This window comes from Hemibagrus wyckioides, linkage group LG09 (genome assembly GCF_019097595.1).
Source record: "Hemibagrus wyckioides isolate EC202008001 linkage group LG09, SWU_Hwy_1.0, whole genome shotgun sequence".
In the NCBI taxonomy this organism is placed as follows: domain Eukaryota; kingdom Metazoa; phylum Chordata; class Actinopteri; order Siluriformes; family Bagridae; genus Hemibagrus; species Hemibagrus wyckioides.
The window spans coordinates 25330071-25353156 of NC_080718.1; the positions used below are offsets into that span (position 1 = coordinate 25330071).

A 23086-nucleotide genomic window follows, 5' to 3' on the forward strand; every position below is an offset into this window, starting at 1 on the left:
GTAGTTCAGTGGTTCAGGATGATGGGTAGTTCAGTGGTTCAGGATGATGGGTAGTTCAGTGGTTCAGGATGATGGGTAGTTCAGTGGTTCAGGATGATGGTAGTTCAGTGGTTCAGGATGATGGGTAGTTCAGGATGATGGTAGTTCAGTGGTTCAGGATGATGGGCAGTTCAGGATGATGGGTAGTTCAGGATGATGGTAGTTCAGTGGTTCAGGATGATGGGTAGTTCAGGATGATGGGTAGTTCAGGATGATGGTAGTTCAGTGGTTCAGGATGATGGGTAGTTATGTGGTTCAGGATGATGGTAGTTCAGTGGTTCATGATGATGGTAGTTCAGTGGTTCAGGATGATGGGTAGTTCAGGATGATGGGTAGTTCAGTGGTTCAGGATGATGGGTAGTTCAGTGGTTCAAGATGATGGGTAGTTCAGTGGTTCAGGATGATGGGTAGTTCAGTGGCTCAGGATGATGGGTAGTTCAGTGGCTCAGGATGATGGGTAGTTCAGTGGCTCAGGATGATGGGTAGTTCAGTGGTTCAGGATGATGGGTAGTTCAGTGGTTCAGGATGATGGTAGTTCAGTGGTTCAGGATGATGGTAGTTCAGTGGTTCAGGATGATGGGTAGTTCAGTGGTTCAGGATAATGGTAGTTCAGTGGTTCAGGATGATGGTAGTTCAGTGGTTCAGGATGATGGGTAGTTCAGTGGTTCAGGATGATGGGTAGTTCAGGATGATGGTAGTTCAGTGGTTCAGGATGATGGGTAGTTCAGTGGTTCAGGATGATGGTAGTTCAGTGGTTCAGGATGATGGTAGTTCAGTGGCTCAGGATGATGGGTAGTTCAGTGGCTCAGGATGATGGGTAGTTCAGTGGTTCAGGATGATGGTAGTTCAGTGGTTCAGGATGATGGGTAGTTCAGTGGTTCAGGATGATGGGTAGTTCAGGATGATGGGTAGTTCAGTGGTTCAGGATGATGGGTAGTTCAGTGGTTCAGGATGATGGGTAGTTCAGTGGTTCAGGATGATGGTAGTTCAGTGGTTCAGGATGATGGTAGTTCAGTGGTTCAGGATGATGGGTAGTTCAGTGGTTCAGGATGATGGTAGTTCAGTGGTTCAGGATGATGGGTAGTTCAGTGGTTCAGGATGATGGGTAGTTCAGTGGTTCAGGATGATGGTAGTTCAGTGGTTCAGGATGATGGTAGTTCAGTGGTTCAGGATGATGGGTAGTTCAGTGGTTCAGGATGATGGGTAGTTCAGTGGTTCAGGATGATGGGTAGTTCAGTGGTTCAGGATGATGGGTAGTTCAGTGATTCAGGATGATGGGTAGTTCAGTGGTTCAGGATGATGGTAGTTCAGTGATTCAGGATGATGGGTAGTTCAGTGGTTCAGGATGATGGGTAGTTCAGTGGTTCAGGATGATGGTAGTTCAGTGATTCAGGATGATGGGTAGTTCAGTGGTTCAGGATGATGGTAGTTCAGTGGTTCAGGATGATGGGTAGTTCAGTGATTCAGGATGATGGGTAGTTCAGTGATTCAGGATGATGGGTAGTTCAGTGGTTCAGGATGATGGGTAGTTCAGTGGTTCAGGATGATGGGTAGTTCAGTGATTCAGGATGATGGGTAGTTCAGTGATTCAGGATGATGGGTAGTTCAGTGATTCAGGATGATGGGTAGTTCAGTGGTTCAGGATGATGGGTAGTTCAGTGGTTCAGGATGATGGTAGTTCAGTGGTTCAGGATGATGGGTAGTTCAGTGATTCAGGATGATGGTAGTTCAGTGATTCAGGATGATGGGTAGTTCAGTGGTTCAGGATGATGGGTAGTTCAGTGGTTCAGGATGATGGGTGGGGGTTTTGGAAGCTGCTTGATGAGACGTTTAAATTAAAGAGACGTCAAAGACGAAGCACTTTGAAGTTCTAACTCATTTTATGGGCCATTTCCCAAAGCAAGCATGCAGTGATTGACAGCTGGAGGGGCGGGGCTGCTCCGACAGTGTGTGTGCTTGCTTTGATCTCTCTCTCTCTCTCTCTCTGTGTATGTGTGTGTGTGTGCGCGCGTGTGTGTTTTGAGGCTAATAGTTCCTTCTGAAGCTTGGCAACATCTTGCATCAACAGCGTGTCCGTCCCGAGACCAGACATCTGCCAAAGTTACATTTTTCTCATCGTGACATGAATTATTTTTAGAATATTAGAAAACTTCAGAAAAACACGCAAGACCCCTTTTCTCTAATTAAATTTTTTCTCTAATCTAATTTTCTTAAATTCAATCAAGATAAAACTCAATCCGACCTAAAGAGCAAAGACTCGTGAATTAAAACACAACCAATAAACACAACAAGTACAAACTCCAACACGACCCTGATGAGAAACTAGCTTTACCTTTGAGTCATAAGATATTAGAAAGTATACTGTTGGTATTTAACACACATGAAAAATTTACGATCTACAGTCTTCCACTTACATGAGCTGACAGACACCTGCAACTGAGAGAGAGAGAGAGAGAGAGAGAGAGACAAATGAACAGACAGACATAGAAGGAGAGAGACAGACAGATGGACAGAAAGATAGACAGACATATGGACTGACAAACAAATTGATAGACAGGTGAACACAGAAAGTCAGTCAGATAGATAAAGTTGGTCAGACAGACAGAGAGACAGAGAGAGAGAGAGAGAGAGACAGAGAGAGAGAGAGAGAGAGAGAGAGAGAGAGAGAGACAGACGGACAGAAAGACAGACAGAGAAAGTCAGTAGAAGCAGGCAGGCAGAAAAAGAGACAGACAGATGGACAGAAAGATAGACAGACAGACAGACAGACACACACACACACGCACGCACAGAGATAGAGAGAGAGAGAGACAGATGGACAGACAGATGGACAGAAAGACAGACAGAGAAAGTCAGTAGAGGCAGGCAGGCAGAAAAAGAGACAGACAGATGGACAGAAAGAGACAGACAGACACACACACAGAGAGAAAGAGAGAGAGAGAGAGAGAGAGAGAGAGAGAGAGAATGACAGACAGACAGACAGACAGACAGACAGACAGACAGACAGACAGACAGATAGATTGAAAGATAGAAAGAATTTCCTTATCACCTTGGTACATCCATACCTGCCACAACAAGAGGGAGGATTCGACCAATCAGTGATGAGCTCATGCCTGTCCATTCTACGCTTTTGATTTGCAATTTATTTGTTTCTTTGTTCTTATAATTTTGTTTTTATCAAATGCTTTAGCATTACATGCACAATTTGTCATGACAATAAAGCTTATTTGAATTAAATTGAATTGAGAGAGTAAAGTCGTTCCAATGAGTCGTTTGGGTGCTGAAAGAGTCGTATCGGTGAGCTGAGTCGAATGATTCGATTCACTTCTAACACAATTGCTATCGGTTTAAAATACGCCGAGGCTTTATTTTTCTGAGCTAGCTAATCCATTACTCTGTGTCTGTGTCGAGTGTCTAAAATTTATTCCAGGTCAGGGTGAAAACTTTATCTTTTATCCACTCTGTGCCTGAATCACTCTGTCTCTGATATGAATCGTTTAGAATCAAAGCAAACAGAGTTTAGGTGTAAGAGACAAACCTCAAGTTTATATACAACCTTTGTTTTATTAGTACCTACATTTCAAAACTATTGCAATAATAACATTGATATACAGTGTCTAAAAAAATCTGTTTATAAAGTTAGATTACGCAACAAATCTCCGGTCCAAATCCCATCAAAACCCTGACGCACACTGCCCTCTTGTGTCTGTACCTGGTACTGCATGTTTCCAGGTGTGTGTTGTGTACAGAATATTCAATCCAATTCAATTTTTTTAAAAAATCGTTTACCTCTTAAGGGGCAATTTAATTCACGCAGGGTAGTTTAAAAAAAGATCATTGCAAATACGAAATAAAATAAAATGACAAATAAAATTAAATTGTTGTATGATGATAAATTGAGTAAGTCTTTTAGTGCAAACAGCTTTGAGTACACATCTGTATAAAATATCTGTAAAAGTAAACATCTGGATGAAATAAAATCTCTGTAAATAAATATAAGCTGTCTAAACTGTCTAGGTGCAACAAAAAGAAGAAGAAGAAGAAGGTGAAATAGATGGATGCATATATTAATAAATGAAACCTAAAGTGAGAATATTGTTGTGCGGTATGCAAACCTTCCCATACTCCAGGCAATCTGAAATGTACTAAATATGCTTAAATAAAATACAAAAATCGTCTTCATTCTACTGTATGAACAGCAAAAGACTTCAGTGTCTTCTGTCTCTTGGTGTTCCAGTAGTTTCTAAAGATATTATTAGGTATTTGTAAGAAACACAAGACGACACAAAGGTGTGATGATTCCCCCCCCCAAAAACAGATTATTTTACTGAATGCAGTTTGTCATGTTCCAGAGAGTGAGAGAGTTTCATGTGCAGGAAAACATACTGACTTTTACAAAGAACTGAAACTGTAGACTTCTTTCAAGTGTAAAAAACAGTTTAGATTTTCTCTATATTTCTCCCCTATGCCACTATACAGATTATTAGACTATACAGATATTCCTGTCTTTCATGCATACAAGTTTTATTCTGCTTTTATGACACAAACTCAAAAAAGCCTCGCTGTGTATGTGATAAAATTTAAATTTTATTTTTAATTTGTTTTTAATGGTACTTTTATGTCTGTTTTTATGATACTGTGATGAAAGATGCATGATTTAATTATTTAAGATTGCTTAAGCGTGAGTATTTTTTTGCTTTTAGTAATTTAATACTTTTTGCTTTTAGTAATTTTTAATTATTTTTTTTTTGCTTTTAGTAAATTTTCTTTAGTAATTTTCAAGTATTCTTTTGCTTTTAGTAATTTGGATTTTAGCTATTTTTGTTTTTAGTATTTTTAATTTTTTTGCTTCTAGTCATTTTTCTTTTTTTGCTTTTAGAAATCTTTATTTTAGCTATTTTTGCTTTTAGTACTTTTTCAAGTTTATTTTGCATTTAGAAATTGTGATTTTTTTTTGCTTTTAGTAATTACATTTTTTATGCTTTTAGCTATTTTTGCTTTTAGTAATTTTTTATTTTTTTTTGCTTGTAGTAATTTTTTTGCTTTTAGCTATTTTAGTTTTAAATATTTTTTTTGTTTTAAATATTTTTTTTGTTTTTTAGCCTTATGCATTATTTCGAGTGTGTCGTTTTTACCTCACACTCGGCGCATACACCTCAGTATAAAAGTCGACAGTTTTCAGCTTATTTATTGTTGCTGTTGTGTCTTTAATAATTTGTGTCTTTTGCTGCCCTTGTGACCAGGTCACTTTTATAAAAGAGATTTAATCCCAGCAAGTTATTATCGAAGACTTTAATTCTAATTAAACTGGTGATTGGCTCTACAGATGTTGTTGTGATAGAAATCCAGAGGTTTGTTACATACTATAATTTCTGGGAAACACTGAATTAATGATGAGGTCAGTAAAAAGGGGGAGGTCAGTTTATTAGGGGTGGTGGTAGCTCAAGTGGTTAATGCTCTGGGTTGTTGATCAGAAGATCAGGGTTCAAGCCCCAGCACTCCTAAGCTGCAACCAGTGGGCCTTTGAGCAAGGCCCCCAACCCTGCTGTTTTAGGGACACTGCATTATGGCTGACCCTGTGCTCTGACCACAACCTCCAAGGATGGGATATGCGAAGAAAGAACTTCACTGAGCAGTAATGTATATGTGACAAATAAAATCCTAATAAAAGCCTACAGGAAGGACTTTTTAAATACTTGTATCTTTAACACTGTAATGTTCCAGAAAACAGATCAGAAAAGAAAGTGGAGTTCTGCACTATACAGTCATCATAACAGACGTACAACACACTCACACACACCATCAGAGTGTGTTTAGAGGAAACACAGTTTAGAAGAAACATGAAGCTGAAGAGGACATGTCTGGACCAGCTCTATAACCCGACATCCACACACACGTGGTCATGTGATACGGTGAGATTTAAAGCTCTGTGGTGGAGGAGTAAGAAACACAGGAGACGTTTAAACTCACATGAACTCTGATTAATGACGACTCTCCATGATCAGGGCTCCAACACTCAGAGGTGCTAGCTTCTTCTTTATCTGTAACCACACCCCCACCCCACCTCACTCTTTACCCATCTATCACTCTTTACCCATCTATCACTCTTTACATCCCCCACCCCACCTCACTCTTTACCCATCTATCACTCTTTACATCCCCCACCCCACCTCACTCTTTACCCATCTATCACTCTTTACATCCCCCACCCCACCTCACTCTTTACCCATCTATCACTCTTTACACCCTTCTCTTTCACTCTTTATCCCCTTATTTCACTCTCTCTCTCTCCCTCACTCTCTCTTACTCCTTACCCCCTTCTCTCTCCCTCTTTTTCCCTTATCTCACTCTTTACCTCTCCCTCCCTCTCTTTACCCCACCCTTCTCTCTCCCTCTCTCTCTCTCTCTCCCCTTATTTTACTCTCTCTCTCCCTCACTCTCTACCTCCCTCCCTCTCTCTTACTCCATACCCCCTTCTCTCTCACTCTTTACCTCTCCCTCTCTCTCTACCCCACCCTTCTCTCTCTCTCTCTATCCCCTTATTTTACTCTTTCTCTCTCTCCCTCACTCTCTACCTCCCTCCCTCACTCTCTCTTACTCTGTACCCCCTTCTCTCTCACTCTTTACCTCTCCCTCTCTCTCTCTCACACTCACGCTTTACCTCCCCTCTGTCTCACTCTTTTACACCTTCCTCTCTTTACCTCTCTCTTTCTCTCTCTCACTTCTTACACCCCCCCACACCACCACCTTCTCTCTCTATCACTCTTTCACCCCCCCCCACAAGTGAAGATCTTTTTTATTTTATCTCAAAGCAAGATATTGCTTTTTTTTCCTTCCCTCAAATCTGATCGATAAGAACGAACCTGTGGGCCAAACGAACCTGAAAACTCCAGGAAGAAGAAGAACACTTCAAGAACCAAAAAAAGCAGAAGAGGGGCAAAAACACTCCAGAGGAGGACATAAAAGACGTTTTGAAATAGAGTGAAAGAGCAGCAGCGTAGTGATGGTGAGGAGTCATGAAGTCATGTGACTGTGTGGTGGAGTTCATTTGTAAAGATTATCTTGATAAACAAAACGTGTAAGAATCAAACATTTCTTGCCCACAGAGTTTCTTTTCTGCAATAATCCCAAAGCCAATAGAAATAAATCCTGCTGGCTGTTTGCTCTGGGAACCAGTACGATGACCACTTCCGGAATTTTCTACAAACACCTCATCCCTGCAGCGCTGTACTGCATTAAAAGTTAAAAGACATGCTGGAAGACAATAACCATGAAACACTGTTAATTTTTACACTGATCAGCCATAACATTATGACCACTGACAGGTGACGTGAATAAGACTGATGATCTCCTCATCATGGCACCTGTTAGTGGGTGGGATATATTAGGCAGCAAGTCAACATTTTGTCCTCAATGTTGATGTGTTAGAAGCAGGAAAAATGGACAAGTGTAAGGATTTGAGCGAGTTTGATGAAGGGACAAATTGTGATGGCTAGACCACTGGATCAGAGCATCTCAAAAACTGCAGCTCTTGTGGGGTGTTCCCGGTCTGTAGGGGTCAGTATCTATCAAAAGTATTCTTTAAGCCCTGTAAGTTGCGAGGTTTGGCCCATAGAGGATCCAAATAGGATCTGATGCTAACATCTTGGTGCCAGATACCACAGCACACCTTCAGGGATCTACTGGAGTCCATGCCATGATGGGTCAGGGCTGTTTTGGCAGCAAAAGGGGGACCAACACAATCATAATGTTAGGGGATGTGGTAGTTTAGTGGGTAAGGTGACTACTGATGAGAAGGTTCGAATCCCAGGTCCACCAAGCTACCATTGTTTTGCCAAATGACAGAAATATAAGTTGCTCTTTGAAATATAGATAATGTTCATATATAAAAAACTCATATCGCTGACCTCAGGTATGATTTCTGAAGAATTCGCTTCACATGCTGCAACGTTCCAAGCTCTCAGCCGAGGAATCTGACCTCTAACCTCATTTCATCTGAAACGATGGCTTAACAAAGGCTATATGTCCTGACAGCATCCTGTCATCATCAGCAAAGTGCTCATTTATATGAGAATAATTAACAAAATGGCCGACAGCAACACCACAGAATACAGAGTAATATAAAACACGTACGGTTTGTAGGACTGAAACAGAATGAAAGCTCCCTCTGTGTCCAGTCTGCTTTATGAGGCTTGTTGTTTACTGTGTCTTCATCTCTCTCACTGAGTGTGGACACTGCGATGACTACGAGTGTGTAACACAACCTGCTGACCCTTTGTGTGTCTGCTTGTAATGAGCCTGTAATGACCTCATACAAAATGCAGCACACAGATCAGCTATCACTCGCTCTCTCTCTCTCTCAATATCTATATAGTTCTGTATGATACAGAGTCATCTCTCTCTCTCTCTCTAATATATATATATATATAGTTCTGTATGATAGAGTCATTTCTCTCTCTCTGTCTTTACCCCCCCTTCTCTCTCTTTACCCCTCTCTCTTACTCTTAAGCCCCCTTCTCTTTCTCTCACTTTTTACCTCTCTTTCACATTCTTTACCCCCCCTTCTCTCTCTTACTCTTTCCCTCTCTCTTTACGCATTGTTGCTCTGTACCCCCTCTCTTCTTCTCTCACTCTTTACCCCCTTCTATCTCTCTTTCTCTCACTATTTACCCTCTCTCTCTCTCTTTACCCCAACTCTCTCACTCTTTATCCCATTCTATCTCTCTCTTTCTCTCACTCTTTACTCCCATCTGTCTTTTTCTCACTATTTACCCCCTCTCTCTTTCTCTTACTCTTTACCCCCAATCTCTCTCGCTCTTTAACCCCATTCTATCTCTCTTCTCTCTTTCTCTCACTATTTACCCCCTCTCTCTTTCTCTCACTATTTACACCCACTCTTTACCCCCCTTTTCTCTCACTCTTTACCCTCCTCACACACTCTATTGCTCACTTCTTAACCCCCTCACTCTGGATCCACTATCTGACCATTAGAAAGCGGACAATGCATACAAATGTTTTCTGTTTCCCTGAGCTATATTCATGATAGTATTTGGATACAGATATGATATATGAGACATGATATATGAAATCATCTGGGTTTTATGGATGGAGTAAATGCCACGGTTCATCCAAATGCATGGAAACTCCAAAAAGCACTAAATAGTTTATGTTTACAAGCAAAACAGTATTTTGGACATTGATTTTATAATACAAGCTACAAGCTACAAACACTGCCAGTATGTTAGTTCATTATTGCCTTTAAAAAACTGCTTAATTAATGTAATTATTTCTTCTGGTTCGTTTGAAACCGTTTCTGTTTGTAAACTGTGAGTTAAAAGGAATCATTAAAACCCATTCATCTCATCGTGGTCACACACAGCAGTACAGTTTTACTTATCAAAACGAAATATCGCGATATTCTTACAATAACGTGTATCGCATCAGAAATATCGCGATAACCTCCTCATCAGTGTATTTTATTACCTGTTTGTACTCATAACCAGACACCTTAGATTTCTGACAATAACATTACAAAATAGTTTTCTTATAACAGATGTGAAATAAAAGTAAATAAGGTGATAAATATCTAAAAGCAAGTGGACTTACCTTCAGGCCAGCACGCGCTTGTGTTTATTGCTGGAGTCAAATGTTTTGGTTTGGAGTTAATGACCATACCGGTGCATTCAAATTATTATTGCGATTAGGAGCCTTATTTTACTGTAGACAGGATTTGTAGTCGTTGGTGCAAATTTCGATAAACTGAGATAAATAAATAAACTGAGAAATCTCACACTTGGGTATATGATGAGTTGGTAAGATCACGATTTTGTCGCCTCTAGGCAACCGAGCCAAACTTTCTCCGGTTTGTTTTTGCGCGTGCCCCTCGACTTACAAATGTTACGGTAATGTTGAAATAAGGTTTCCGGGTCGCTCATCTGATTCCGAGGCGTGCTGATGAGCTATTTTTGTCCAGTGTTTCTGAAAAACACACCTTTGTGAATGATCTAAAATGAAATCGTGTGTTTTTAGATTGCACTCGTGCTCCATTAAATCATTTAACTCCCATCTTGTAGTATTGCATGCTTTTTGAGTTACGTGCATTGAGTTAAATGGAACGATATCACTTTTCTAAATACAAAAACTAGCACTAACTCGTGCGAAAAGTTAGTCATTCGCTCAAATGACCATCAAATAACCCTTCAATAATAATAATAGCAAAAAAATCGTAATCGACAAGCTGTAGAAATGAATAGCTAAAGGTTTTCTTGGGAAATGTAGTTTAAATACTACATTGAACGTATTACAAACTGCGCGTTTAGAACAACAACACCCATAATGCTTTGCTTTAACGCGTCACCACCCTTCCTCGTGACCGTTCCCGGTACAAGAAATAGAGGTGACCTCCCAAACAAGTGGCAGAGTCGCAGCTTGCAGGACGAACTGTTACAAAATGGTATGTTTTTTTAAACGTTTTCCTGCTTCATTGAGACCTCTAAAATGAGGTTGTTAATGTTTTTTAATGATTATTCTGTCTTTGGCGCATCCAGCGATTAAAACTCGAGTCGATTTTATAACTCGTTTGTGCAGTTTGATTTAACAGTAAGGGTTGAGTCCCAAATGCTGACGCACTTCCTATATGAGCGCCCTACTTAGGGTCTGAAAATAACGGCATTTACATTAAAAGTAGCGTACTCCGGCTTCGTCAGGTCTGCGTTTGGGATTCGGCCCAGCTAGTTTTGCAGTTAGCTACCATGCAAGATGCAAGATTAGTGATGAGTACCGAATCTAAGCTAACTTTAATTGAAATAAATGATTTCACGGTTTATCAAAGTTGTTATAGCTTATTAGATTAATTTTATTTATGTATATATTTCTTAGATTTTCTTTTGCCGCTAATGTTACCACGGCAGTGAAGGACGATTGTCAGGGACATAACCCAGAACTTGCAGTGAAAGATGAATGAAAAGATATTTTTTCTTTCTATCGCTTCCAAAGTTACTATTTAGGTCACTGAACCTGGCAAAGTGCCTTAAATCATGGCCTTGTTCTATTTTTAAAGGTTAACCTGATCACCCTTGTGCCCTCCTTCAGTCTATATTAATGGGCAAACTGGCATCCACCCCTTTATTTCATTCATTTGTTCATCCTCGAGGCTATCCTGGAAACTAAGGGAGAGACATTGGAATACACCTGGGATGGGTTGCCAGTTCATCCCAGGGCAACATGCTCGCGCGCGCGCGCACACACACACACACAAACTCTCACCCAAGGGCAATTTCTCATAGCCAGTACCTGTGTATCCTGTGTGTGGGGAGGTGGGTGGAGCAAGAGAACCTCAATGAAACTGAGTCGAGAAGCTTTTATTGTCATTTCCACCACATCTAGCTGGCGCAGTACATAGTGAAACCTGACACCATTTCTCCAGGACCCTGGTGCTAAATAAGACAACAAGGACGGAGAGTTTGTCCTAGCTACATGAAACCTACACGATTATGAAAAGAACACGTAGCTCAGGATCAAACCCGAAACCTTGGAGCTGTCAGGTTGCCATGTTCCCCCTTGCACCACCGTCCATTAATTTTCAAGTCACTATATGTTGTATATTGTCTGTTTTTCTTCTCGCAGGCTGATCCTATCCGAGTTCTGGTGACTGGCGCGGCTGGGCAGATTGCCTACTCCCTGCTGTATGGCATCGCCAAGGGAGACGTGTTTGGAAAAGATCAGGTGAATACGGCGCTGAGTTTACACACTGTGATACCATGTGATTTCTGATTGTTTCCAGGAAAACAGCTCGTAAGCCTTCAACCTTTACGGGTGGTGGCTGCATCCTAAATTATATACCAGTGCTAAAAAGCATTTTAAACATTTACTATTGAGACGCTGAAGCTATAATAGTCTTTTTCTGGCTTATAATCAGAAACTATAGTTTAATCAGAGTAGATAATAGATTATAACTTATTGTAGAAGCAGGTCAGAAAATGGACACAAAGGGAGGGAATTCCTCACTTTTCTTGCTTGTAAATATTGTCAAGAAGATCCCAGATGACATGCTGATTCGACAAAACTGCATACGATTAGCAGAGCACTAATATTTTGATGTTATGGAGCTTTTAGATCTTATATTTTTTGCTGTTGTATTTGTGCTTCCCAGCCTATTATCCTGGTGCTGCTGGACATCCCTCCCATGCTGCCCGTGCTGGACGGTGTGGTCATGGAGCTGCAGGATTGCGCCCTTCCACTTCTGAAGGGTAAACCACACGCTGATGTTTGCATGCACACACACACACACACACACACCCTGTTTTATTCATACTTACTACACACACAGAATTTACACCATGTCAGAGAATAATTCACGACATATCCACAAGGCATTGTTTTGTTTATTATTATTATTATTATTATTATTATTATTATTATTATTATTATGTATTCTTGATGTAACTGTGCCCTGTGGCTGTGTTGTGCTAAACACCGGCATGACTGGTCTCTTAAAAAGACGTTATGCTGGTTTTGTGTGGCTTTCTGATCTACGAGGCGGCTAAACCTCGCAGAATTGCACTCGGATGCCTGAAATGCCACGTGGTGACTGCTTCAAAACAGACTTCCTGTTCTCTGTAAGGGATTAAAAAGATGTCGCGGAGCCAAAAACAGACTCGTATGTTTATCTAGAAGCTGCTCTGATCGCTTTCCTGCTCAGCACGTGCTCAAACGTGACTGGAGAGAAAAATAAATTAGTGTAGATCTAAATAAATAAATCTCCACTGCTTATTCAAGTTGATTTAGTAGACTAACATGCAGGATGTTGTCTTTGTCTCTCTTGCTCTGTCTCTCTCTCTCTTTCTCCCTCTCTGCATGTCATGTAGAGGTCATCCCTACAGATAAAGAGGAAGTAGCATTTAAGGACCTGGATGCTGCCATTCTGGTGGGCTCCATGCCCAGGAAGGAGGGAATGGAGAGGAAAGACCTGCTCAAGGCCAACGTGGCTATCTTTAAGTCTCAGGGCACGGCGCTGGACAAGTACGCCAAGAAGACGGTCAAGGTGACTAGACAGATTTCTGATCTCAAACCTGTGTGATTAATACAATACACCTGGTACAGTACGATGAGGGTTAAACCCTTACTAATTAGATTAGTTTCCTGTTTCTTCTCTTGGATTTCCTCCATCGCTGCCTTTTCTACTTACTGCTGTGTTAATTGTGCATTATAAAGAGGGGAAAAAAAAGAATAGAAAATCTACAGAGGAACACCTGAGGCAGCTCCTGACGGACTGCATGCGTCTCTCGCTGTCGTCCTGGCAGGAAGGAGCATCTCATACAAGCTCATACACCGAGGCGAAGCTGGTGAACGTTGAGGACAAGTCACTTCATGGCTGTTTCTTCACAAACATCTAGACAACATAACATCAGGAAAAAAAAAAGAAAGCAATTTGTGAAGGTTATTAAGAGATGTACAGCAGACAGAAAAATGGCAGGATTTTATTGTGTGGAAAAATGAAACCAAGATAAATAATTTCAGAACCTTTTTCACTTTTATTGTGAAATTGCAACCTATACTTTAAAGTGGAAAATGTTAAGAATCATTGAGGGGAAGGTTTTTCAAGCAAGTGCCATTTCCTTCCTTTTTAGTAAAAAATAAATTGTTAAAAAATCCTTATGTTGTTGGGCACATCAGCAAACACAACTTTACTGTAATGCAGGAATTTCGAGTCAACAAATCTTTGCTTTATTTAATTTATTTCCATCTTTACTTTGATTTATTTCATGTGATTAATACAAGGAGGAAGTTTTTTTTCTTTTTGCAAGCAAACTAGTGTGAAGTGAATCATCTGTATCTTAAGGTCTAAATTTGCATTGCTTCCTGTTTACTGGTTTGAGATCGAAGTGTAATTATCACAGACTATAGTGCTTCTGGAGAATGGATTTATCTACTGACTCTGAAAGAGAAGCTGAAATTTTGACCTTTCTGTCGTCCCTCTTGTCACTCTGCAGGTTCTGGTGGTGGGAAACCCGGCCAACACCAACTGCCTGATTGCAGCTAAATCAGCTCCCTCCATTCCCAAAGAGAACTTCTCCTGTCTGACTCGCCTGGATCATAACCGTGCTAGCTCTCAGGTCAGAACACACACACACACAAACACAGTTACAACTGAAACTGGAACACTGAGGCCAATTTATGTTTAGCTGTAAAAAAAAAAAAAAAATTATATATGTATTTTTTACAGCTAAACATAAATTTGCCTCAGTGTTGAATTTTAAAAAAGAAATTAAAAATCATTAGTTGAATAAAATTAATTAAAAATTCTTGTCTAGGTATCAAATTGTTTTTTTATTATAGAATAATAGCTAATGGAGTAAATGGTATGTAAATGCCAGCCACTGTTCAGTCAGTCTAAGCTGCAGTTCATGATCTTGTCCTGTAGGTGGCAATGCGCTGCGGCGTTTCGGCCAAAAACGTGAAGAACGTGATCATCTGGGGAAACCACTCGTCCACCCAGTACCCCGATGTCCACCACTGCAAAGTTAGCGTGGAGGGGAAAGATGTGCCTGCATTCGACGCCGTGAAGGATGACAGCTGGCTGAAAGGAGATTTCATTTCTGTGAGTTTATTCACAATATAACAGCAAAGAGAGCGCTGCAGATATAGATTAATGCTCACACACACGCGCACAAATGTACACACACACCTTATCACTCCCGGTGAGGTTTACATGCCCTCATGCAACCTGCGATCAGGTAACGAGCGATTCCTCATAGTGCATGAGCTCGCTTTTCCAGAACTTTCTGACTGAAATTCCAACCTCAGTCCAGACAGAGGAATCTGTCTCTTCAAAAAACTGCTCGTTTTTTGAAAAGATGCTTTCATGGACGCTTAACTAACCCCGAACTTATGCCCACTCAAAAAGAATGGATGGATGGATAAATGGAGGGATGGATGGATGGATGGATGGATAAATGGAGGGGGTGTGGATGGGTGGATTATGGATGGGTGGACAGATGGATTATAGATGGATGGATAAATGAAGACATGGATGGATAGATATTTGGATATATGGATGGATAAATGGTTTATAAATAGATGGATGGATAGATATTTGGATATATGGATTACAAATGGATGGATGGATGGATAAATGTATTATAAATGGATGGATGGATAGATATTTGGACATAAGGATAGATAAATGGCTAGATGAATTATAAATGTATAAAAAGGTAGATAGGTGGATAGATGGGTGGTTAGATAGGTGGTTGGATAGATGAATTATATATAGATGGATAGATATATGGATGGATAAATAGATAGATGTATTATAAATGCATGGATGGATCAATGGATAGATATTTGGACATATGGATGGATAAATGGATAGATGAATTATAAGTGGATGGATGGATAAATGGATAGATGTGTATATACACTATATGCACTTACACCAGCTCTTACCCCTACCCTTGCGCTCAAATAATAATAATTCAGCATGTATTTGCAGATTCCCGCCACAAGGTGGCAGATTTCCCTCACTCACTGACTCGTCTCTTAACTCATTCACATGTACCGTAGGTTCTGAGCTTCAGAATATAACATTGCATTGTGAAGTGTTTTGAATTCATTCATAATCAATCCATCTTGTGTTATATCTGGAAAGGAATTTCTGACTAACCTGCCGAGAACAAAAGAATATTTCAGATTATTTCTGGTCCAATCAAATGGTATTTTGCTTGGGAACAAAAACGTGTATAACAAGCAAAACGAGTGTGATCATTTAATCACAGTGTGACCTACCATCTATTCATCTAGACAAGTGTACACGATGATCAAGCTTCAAGTCCAAAGAAAACATGCTTTTAAATAAGAGAGAATTAAAGTCTGTCCTTTAAAAGTGTGAGATGAATGGAGGAAATAAACCAGAAATGATTTTCTAGAGGAGTCTTGACAGGTGTTCAGAACTAGAAGACTTTCCAGTGAATTAAATGGACATGTATTTAAAATAAAAAGGTTTTCATTTGACTCAAATTCATAGCTGCTGTTACAATCCCATCTCTTTAATTCCAGCTGCTAGAATAATAACTAGTTCATCACGACAAACTTTGATGTTGGCTTGAAGAAGCAAGTAGTCGTAATGTCTGATGCTTTTTGGGGGTGAGTGGATAGACACATCGCCAATACATTTGGTGGAGAGCAGACAAATAGGACCTTATGGAGGCTAGAGAGAGAGAGGGCGCCAATACTTTTAGAGGCGAGTGAATATCTCACCTGGACACACGTCACACAAGTTCCTCTCATTGTGCTGAGCGTTTTGATATGTCACGTGTATGTTGCTGTAATTTTGCGATCCCGCCTATTTTGGGGGTTAGTGCTCACATAACGTCACCCGGACACACGTCACGTGTTCCTCACAGTGTGTAATAGTAATAATAATAATAATAATAATAATAATAATGTCTCAGAAGTTTCTCAAGCTTCTCGTCCTGGTTGTAAATAATCCCCCGTTTCTCTCCATGTCTTCCTCAGACGGTTCAGCAGCGTGGAGCGGCGGTCATCAAAGCACGCAAGCTCTCCAGCGCCATGTCTGCCGCGAAGGCCATCTGTGACCACATGAGAGACATCTGGACCGGAACCGCTGAGGTCTGCTACATCTAAACCAGTCCTTGTTATATCGCAAATCTGATTAAAAATTGACCAGACACAATCATCACTGCAAACTTCCCACTTATTCCACTTCAGCCTGATGCTTTGGTGTTGGTCAATTTTAATCACATTTTGAACTGAATTTCAATAATTGCATTTCAATCAAATTCAGAATAACTTGAATTTTGGTGGTGGTGTTTTTTGTTGATGAGAATTTCTTTCTTGTCTTTTGCGCAGGGCGAGTTCATCTCCATGGGCGTGTACTCCACCGGAAACCCTTACGGTGTCCCCGACGACCTCATCTATTCATTCCCCGTCACCATCAAGGTGAGTGCGAACCTGTTGTGTGTTCACTGAAAGTTTTTACTGCTGCATCGTACTGTCAGTTTCCACATCCTCATTCAGGAGGGTCTGGTATTCATTCCAGCGAATCGAAACCTTCCCTGGAGACAGAGTGTGAGATTCTCAGAAGTACACAAACATACACCAGAGTACTGTACACCACTGAGGAGCTGAAGTGTGCTCATACATACACTGTAGCAAATTTTGTGTGAGAGAGAGACAGACACAGACAGACACAGATGGGGGAGAGAGAGATTGATAGACACACACACACAGACAGAGAGACCAACACAGATAGAGACAGACAGAGAGAGAGAGAGAGACAGACACAGATGGGGAGGGGAGAAAGAGACTGACAGAGACAGAGAGATCAATACAGATAGAGACAGAAACACAGAGAGAGAGACAGATAAACAGACAGAGAGACAAAGATTGAGAGAGAGACACAGATGGGGGGAAAGAAAGAGACTGACGGACAGAGACCAACACAGAGATAGTGAGAGAGAGACTGACTGACAGACAGACCGAAAGAGAGAGACACAGACACAGAGAGAGACAGATCGATTGAGAGAGAGAGAGACGCACAGACAGAGAGAGACAGATCGATTGAGAGAGAGAGAGAGAGAGAGAGAGAGACACACACAGACAGAGAGAGACAAAAAAAAACGAGACAGAGACCAACACCAATACAGAGAGACAGAGACTCTGAGCTGCAATTCCATTGACGCCTTCTCAGTTTTATGCAAATTAAGAATGACAGTACATTGACAAAAAAAAAAACAATTATTTAATTTAATGAACTTGAAACAATTATTTAATTTAATGAACTTGAATGAATGTCTTCAGTTCCCCACCCTGACTTTATTTCCAGTCCATTATTACTTCCCCTTTAATGTCCGTCCGGAATTAAAACTCAGCGCAAACAGTCGGGATTATAATCTTGTTAAAATCTGCATCAGTGACTGTGTTCATATCAGTTACACTTCCCAGATTGTTCGATCCCGGCTGCTTTGTAAAGTCTTCCTCTTCCGCGTTTCTCCTGCAGGACAAATCCTGGAAGATTGCCGAGGGTCTGGCCATCAACGACTTCTCCAGAGCCAAGATGGACGCCACCGCGGCCGAGCTGGTAGAGGAGAGAGACACCGCCATCTCCTTCCTGAGTGTCTGACTAAATGACATGCCCAACACACGCCTCCACCCAGACGCACGTCTGTGAAATGCCCCCAAAAAAAGCACTCCGTTCTTCTCTTCCCCCATTCAATACATTTCAGTAGGACGTCTTTAGATCACGTACAAGCGTAGCTCTCTGTGTGTGTGTGTGTGTGTGTGTGTGTGTGTGTGTGTGTGTGTGTGTGTGTGTGTGTGTGTGTGTGTGTGTGTGTGTGTGTGTTGTAACATGGTAACCTGTAGAGTTCAGGTTGTGTTGAAATTTGGTGCCTGTTCATTCATCTGTTAGAAAAGTCGCACAAATGAGACGGTCAGAGAGAGACAGAGGTCAGATATACAGTTTAAGGTCAGTAAGCTCTCTCTACCTGTCTGTCTGTGTCTCTCTCTCTCTCTCTCTCTCTCTCTGTTATGGTCAAGCCTTTAAAAGGAAACTTTGAGTTGTTACATCATTTCTTTAAATTGTCTCGGCTAAACAATCTTCATATACGTGAAATTACCCATGATGCACTAGTTGTCGAGTTACTGTACCAGACGCTTCCTCAATAAATACAAGTGAAGTTGTAAACTTGGACTGAAGCCGTCTGATTTTGTCTCATTGTCCTGATATATTGTGTGTGTGTGTGTGTGTTCCCATCCTGTGTACACAATAACCACATATAGAGGCAAACCTTTGATTTCCACTTAATGTTTTGCCTCCTACAGACTCCATTCAGGTGCACTGTGTGTGTGTGTGTGTGTATGACTGTCTATCTGTGTGTGCATCCAAGTACCTCTTTGTCTGTATGTCTCTCTTTTTCTGTGTGTGGGTTTTCTTATATCTTTGTGTGTGTCTCTGTGTTTGTTTTTCTGTGTGTGTTTTCCTATATCTCTGTGTGTGTGTGTGTCTGATTCTGTGTGCGTTTTCCTATATCTCTTTCCGTGTGTGTCCATGTATGTTTGTTTCTGTGTGTGCATGTGTCTCTGTCTGCCTCTTTCTGTATGTCTGTGTGTGTGTGTGTGTGTGTGTGTATCTCAGTCTCCTTCTGTATGTAAGTGTGTGTCTTTCTGCATGTGTGTGTGTGTAATATAAAAACCTCATTACTTGAATAAATATTTTTCCAGTATGAAGGTAAATTGAACTAGGCTGAAGGTTAGACATGCTGTTCATGAGTGAAAACCACACAGGCCTAAAGTACACATGTCTTTTCATTCCAATAATGAAATGTGTGTAGAGTTTTTTTGTGTTATTACACAGCCTGTAACACTGCCTTTAAAACAAACCATTATCACTGCAACTGTCCTGTGTATAGTCCTATGTGTCATAGCAGTACTTTATCGCGTTTATTACTTTTTTTGTCGTATGGACCTTTATCTTCACATACTTGTCTTCTAAACCCTTAGATGTGGAGAATGTTAAACTAGGTTTAAAGCTCACAGAATGTCCTGTTTAAAATATTACAGATGTCCAGACCAGGCCCTGAGGGATGAAATTCTTTGCTTGCATAGATAATGACATCCTCTTGAAACATCTTCTATCTTTGACAGCTCTCAGACTTCTGTGCTTGAACTTCCTGGTCTCGATCGAGGGTTTGTGTAAAAGTAATGCTTGTAGTTGTATCTCAGTTGTATTGGAGGAGGTTTGAACAGATTATGTAGTGCATGAAATCTGCACCAGGTTTTCTATACACTGTTTTCTAAAAGGAACAACCTAAATTTATTAGAAGGCAGTCATCATTAAAGTTATTAAACTGCTGCAAGAAGACTTAACGGCTTTTCCTCTTAAAGGAAATGACACTGTTTACAAATTGCCTGATGTCTTTAATGATAATTAGTGATGCCAAATTTCATCTGTACATTGATCAAACATTAAGGATGTGGTAATAAGCTTGTGGTTATAAGCTTGTGGTTAAGCTGTACTTCTGACTTCTGACTATCGGACTTCTGATCAGAAGGTCGTGAGGTCGAATCCCAGGTCCACCAAGCTGCCGCTGCTCAACCCCTGAGCAAGGCTCTTAACCCTGAAATGCTCAGTTGTATAAAATGTAAGTCGCTTTGGATGAGGACGTCTACCAAATGCCAGAAATGTAAATGGAATCAAACAGATCGGTTTCAGAAGCTTCAACTCTTACTCTAATATAATCGCCGATCTCTGAAGTAGCCAGATCTCTCGTGTAACTCGTATTGCATTCTGGGACTTTGAGTTCAACTTTTGCAGCATTGTCTCTATAACTTCTGCGTCACATTTCTAATCAATACAACACTGATCATTGCTCTCGGAGCTCTTGAAGCTCTCACTCGTTTTTTAATCATTTTGGGAGAGCAATGAAACCTGAACATTATCCTTTATGTTTTATGATGATGTTGTTGTTCGGCTGCTCCCTGTTTGGAGTTACCATAGTGGATTATTTGGTCCACATGTTTTTGATTTTGACAGGTTTTACGCCGGACACCCTTCCTGACTCAACCCTCCTATTTTATCCAGACTTGGGACTGACACTGAGGCAATGTCCGCACTAACATTTTTTCGTTTAAAAACCGCATATTTTCCTATCCGTTTTGGCCTTCCGTCCACACTGAGACGTTTTTAGTCAACGAAAACGTATCCTCTTGAAAATGCTCCCTGAAGTTTTGGCATCGCAGTGTGGACTGTGCGAACGGAGGCTTTTCGGAAATTTTTAGTCATGTGACCAATACGGCTAAGATGGCGGACGACGCTTCAGAGAGCCGGAAAGTAAATAAACGGCCGGTGGAAATTACGCGGGTCGAAGCGTCTCATGTTTTGCTAATGCACAGTACAGGGTCGTAAACTTTTTCAGATGTTTCAGGGTGGATGACCAAGTTTTGGGAAACGACTGAAAATGATAATGCGGTGCGTTTTCAGACGTAAACGCCGTTTTCCAATTCATCCGGATTAGTGTCGACGTAGCCTGAGAGTTAACTCTTGTTATCGCTTACGTCTGAGATCGTTAACATTTACTTTCTCATTAAATGGCATTGCAACTGCGCGAGCTATGACGAGTGTCACCCTGTGACGTCACTACGGCACAAAACTACTAACTTTGGGAGTAATTAAAAAATACAGCGGACCAAACCAAACAGATTAACAAAAAGACCACAGATATTCAATATGAACAGACTGAATATGTTCCTAGGGTGAAAACTGCACCACATCACCATCTCGTGCAGTCCTGCAGCACGCTTTCACCTTCACACACGCGCTGTGTTTTTTTCCCGAATGCCCCCACTTTCGCATTCTTAGGGACCTCGCGCTATGTAGTGCACTTGGGAAGGGAATAGGAAGTCATTTAGGGTTTGGCCACAACCACTTCCGCGGTCTCACGCGCGCCCTTGGTTGTCTGCATCATCTGTAGGAGGATGCGAGTGGACTAGCATTAGCACCGCTCTGACTTTCTGGGATCTGTGTGTTAAAATCAACAGCATCAGCCCTTCGATTTAAGAGTAAGGAGATGAAAACGTATTCTTGCTTTACGATGATGATGTTTCCGGTTCAGGCCATAGTTATATTTATGATTATGACGGGAGCCGTGCACGGTTTCATTAATGATTTTTGGGGTGTCGTAATTACATAAACTCTTGGTTAAACTCTTCTAGTTGACAGAGGAAAGAGATGGGATTAAAAGTGCCAGGTCTCCTTGATGCGTTGTTTTCGAGGCCGAATGATCTGTGTTTGAGATACGTGTCATTTGAGAAAACATGGGCGTGGTTAATGCAAACGAGGGAGCCTACTGACACGCGGCAAGCGATTGGCTGTCACGCGGTGACGTGGTGCGGATTCCAAACGGCTGTGTTTTGAATGCGTAGTGCGCTACGGCGGCGCTTGGAATTTAGTAACATGTAGTGCACGCGCGTAGGGAGGACCCTGGTATTTGGGACGGAGCCGACGTGTGTGAAGGTAAACGCTGTACAAGTAAGTAAGTAATTGCAGCTGGAGCTGAGCCTGCAGAATATACTCGCTCCTGCTGAGACCTGAAGCTGTGAATCCTCCACTGGCGGTTTGTTAGAGAGCGTCGCGTACACTTACGTATTGTGCAATAATAGTAATAATAATAGTAATAATAATAATAAACTCTGAGTAAAGGTCGGAGTGTCCTCCCTCCCCTTCATCACGGTGGGAGGAGGAGGAGACAAGAGAGGCATGCGTTTTAAAGCTTTAAAAAGTTATGACCGTGCACTGATCTGGAGAAGCTGTCACAGAGAATGATTCTCACACCCTGACCCAACAAGAGAGGGGAAAACAACAACAGGATATAAAAGAAGGAATTATTTATTAACATAGATTTAGGGTTGGCACGAGGATGTCTCATAAAGTCGTAAACTATCCGGAAAAAATGTGTCTTTACGTAGAAGGTGAGTGACTCGTTTGTAGAATTCCTAAATAAATGATTTTCCCCACACTCTTAAACAGCTTGCCATACAAATACAGCGCTAATTACACCTAATCTTCTCCGTCCGATTTTTATTAATATCGTTTCCTTCACGCCTTCTGAGTTGAATAACCTGTGTTATGAATCACGGTGAGATGGTATGTTCCGCTCTAGGGGTGTATACGAAACTGTGATTTCTACTTTCTCTTTCTTTCTGTTATGATTTGGAATTATTCTAGTTAATACTAAAATTTTGTGATGTTTGTAATCATTAAGAAACGGCTAACGTTTTTTTCTTAAAGTCTCTGATGAGGTTAAACACGTAATTATAAAAGCTCTACCCCCTGCTGCGCTCGTAATAGTACAAGAGCCGTGTTAATTGTAAAGTATTCTAGTTTGGCTTTCGGTAAATGATCTACTTTTTTTCATGTGCTGTCTGTGTGTGTGTGTGTGTGTGTGTGTGTGTGTGTGTGTGTGTGTGTGTGTCTGTGTGTGTGTGTCTGTGTGTGTGTGTCTGTGTGTGTGTGTGAGAGAGAGAGAGA

General features: G+C 41.0%; 3 protein-coding genes across 4 annotated transcripts in view; 2 read left to right on the forward strand and 1 right to left on the reverse strand.

Moving 5' to 3' along the window:
- Positions 1 to 10227, reverse strand: part of wdpcp (WD repeat containing planar cell polarity effector) — an 87158-nt gene extending 76931 nt beyond the window's left edge. The window contains exon 1 of the mRNA XM_058398885.1: positions 9646 to 10227. The gene's annotated coding sequence lies outside the window, so the exon portion shown is untranslated. The remainder of the gene's footprint in view (positions 1 to 9645) is intronic.
- A 118-nt stretch (positions 10228 to 10345) lies between these two features.
- mdh1ab (malate dehydrogenase 1Ab, NAD (soluble)) lies at positions 10346 to 18745 on the forward strand. The gene is made up of 9 exons (XM_058398892.1): positions 10346 to 10492; positions 11665 to 11763; positions 12191 to 12287; positions 12906 to 13081; positions 14031 to 14153; positions 14462 to 14638; positions 16555 to 16668; positions 16909 to 16998; positions 18059 to 18745. The coding sequence occupies exons 1-9, from the start codon at positions 10490 to 10492 to the stop codon at positions 18179 to 18181; spliced, it is 1002 nt and encodes a 333-aa protein (XP_058254875.1). The 5' UTR covers positions 10346 to 10489; the 3' UTR covers positions 18182 to 18745.
- A 2717-nt stretch (positions 18746 to 21462) lies between these two features.
- ugp2b (UDP-glucose pyrophosphorylase 2b) overlaps positions 21463 to 23086 on the forward strand; it is a 39450-nt gene continuing 37826 nt past the window's right edge. Inside the window, exon 1 of one of the 2 annotated variants that reach the window (XM_058398887.1) lies at positions 21463 to 21618. Coding sequence is in view for 1 of the 2 variants with exons in the window: in XM_058398886.1 (XP_058254869.1) it covers positions 22476 to 22527 (52 nt within the window). In the remaining variant the exon portion in view is untranslated. Of the gene's footprint in view, positions 21619 to 22156; positions 22528 to 23086 lie in introns of those variants that run through there. The other variant, XM_058398886.1, reaches the window with a different exon arrangement.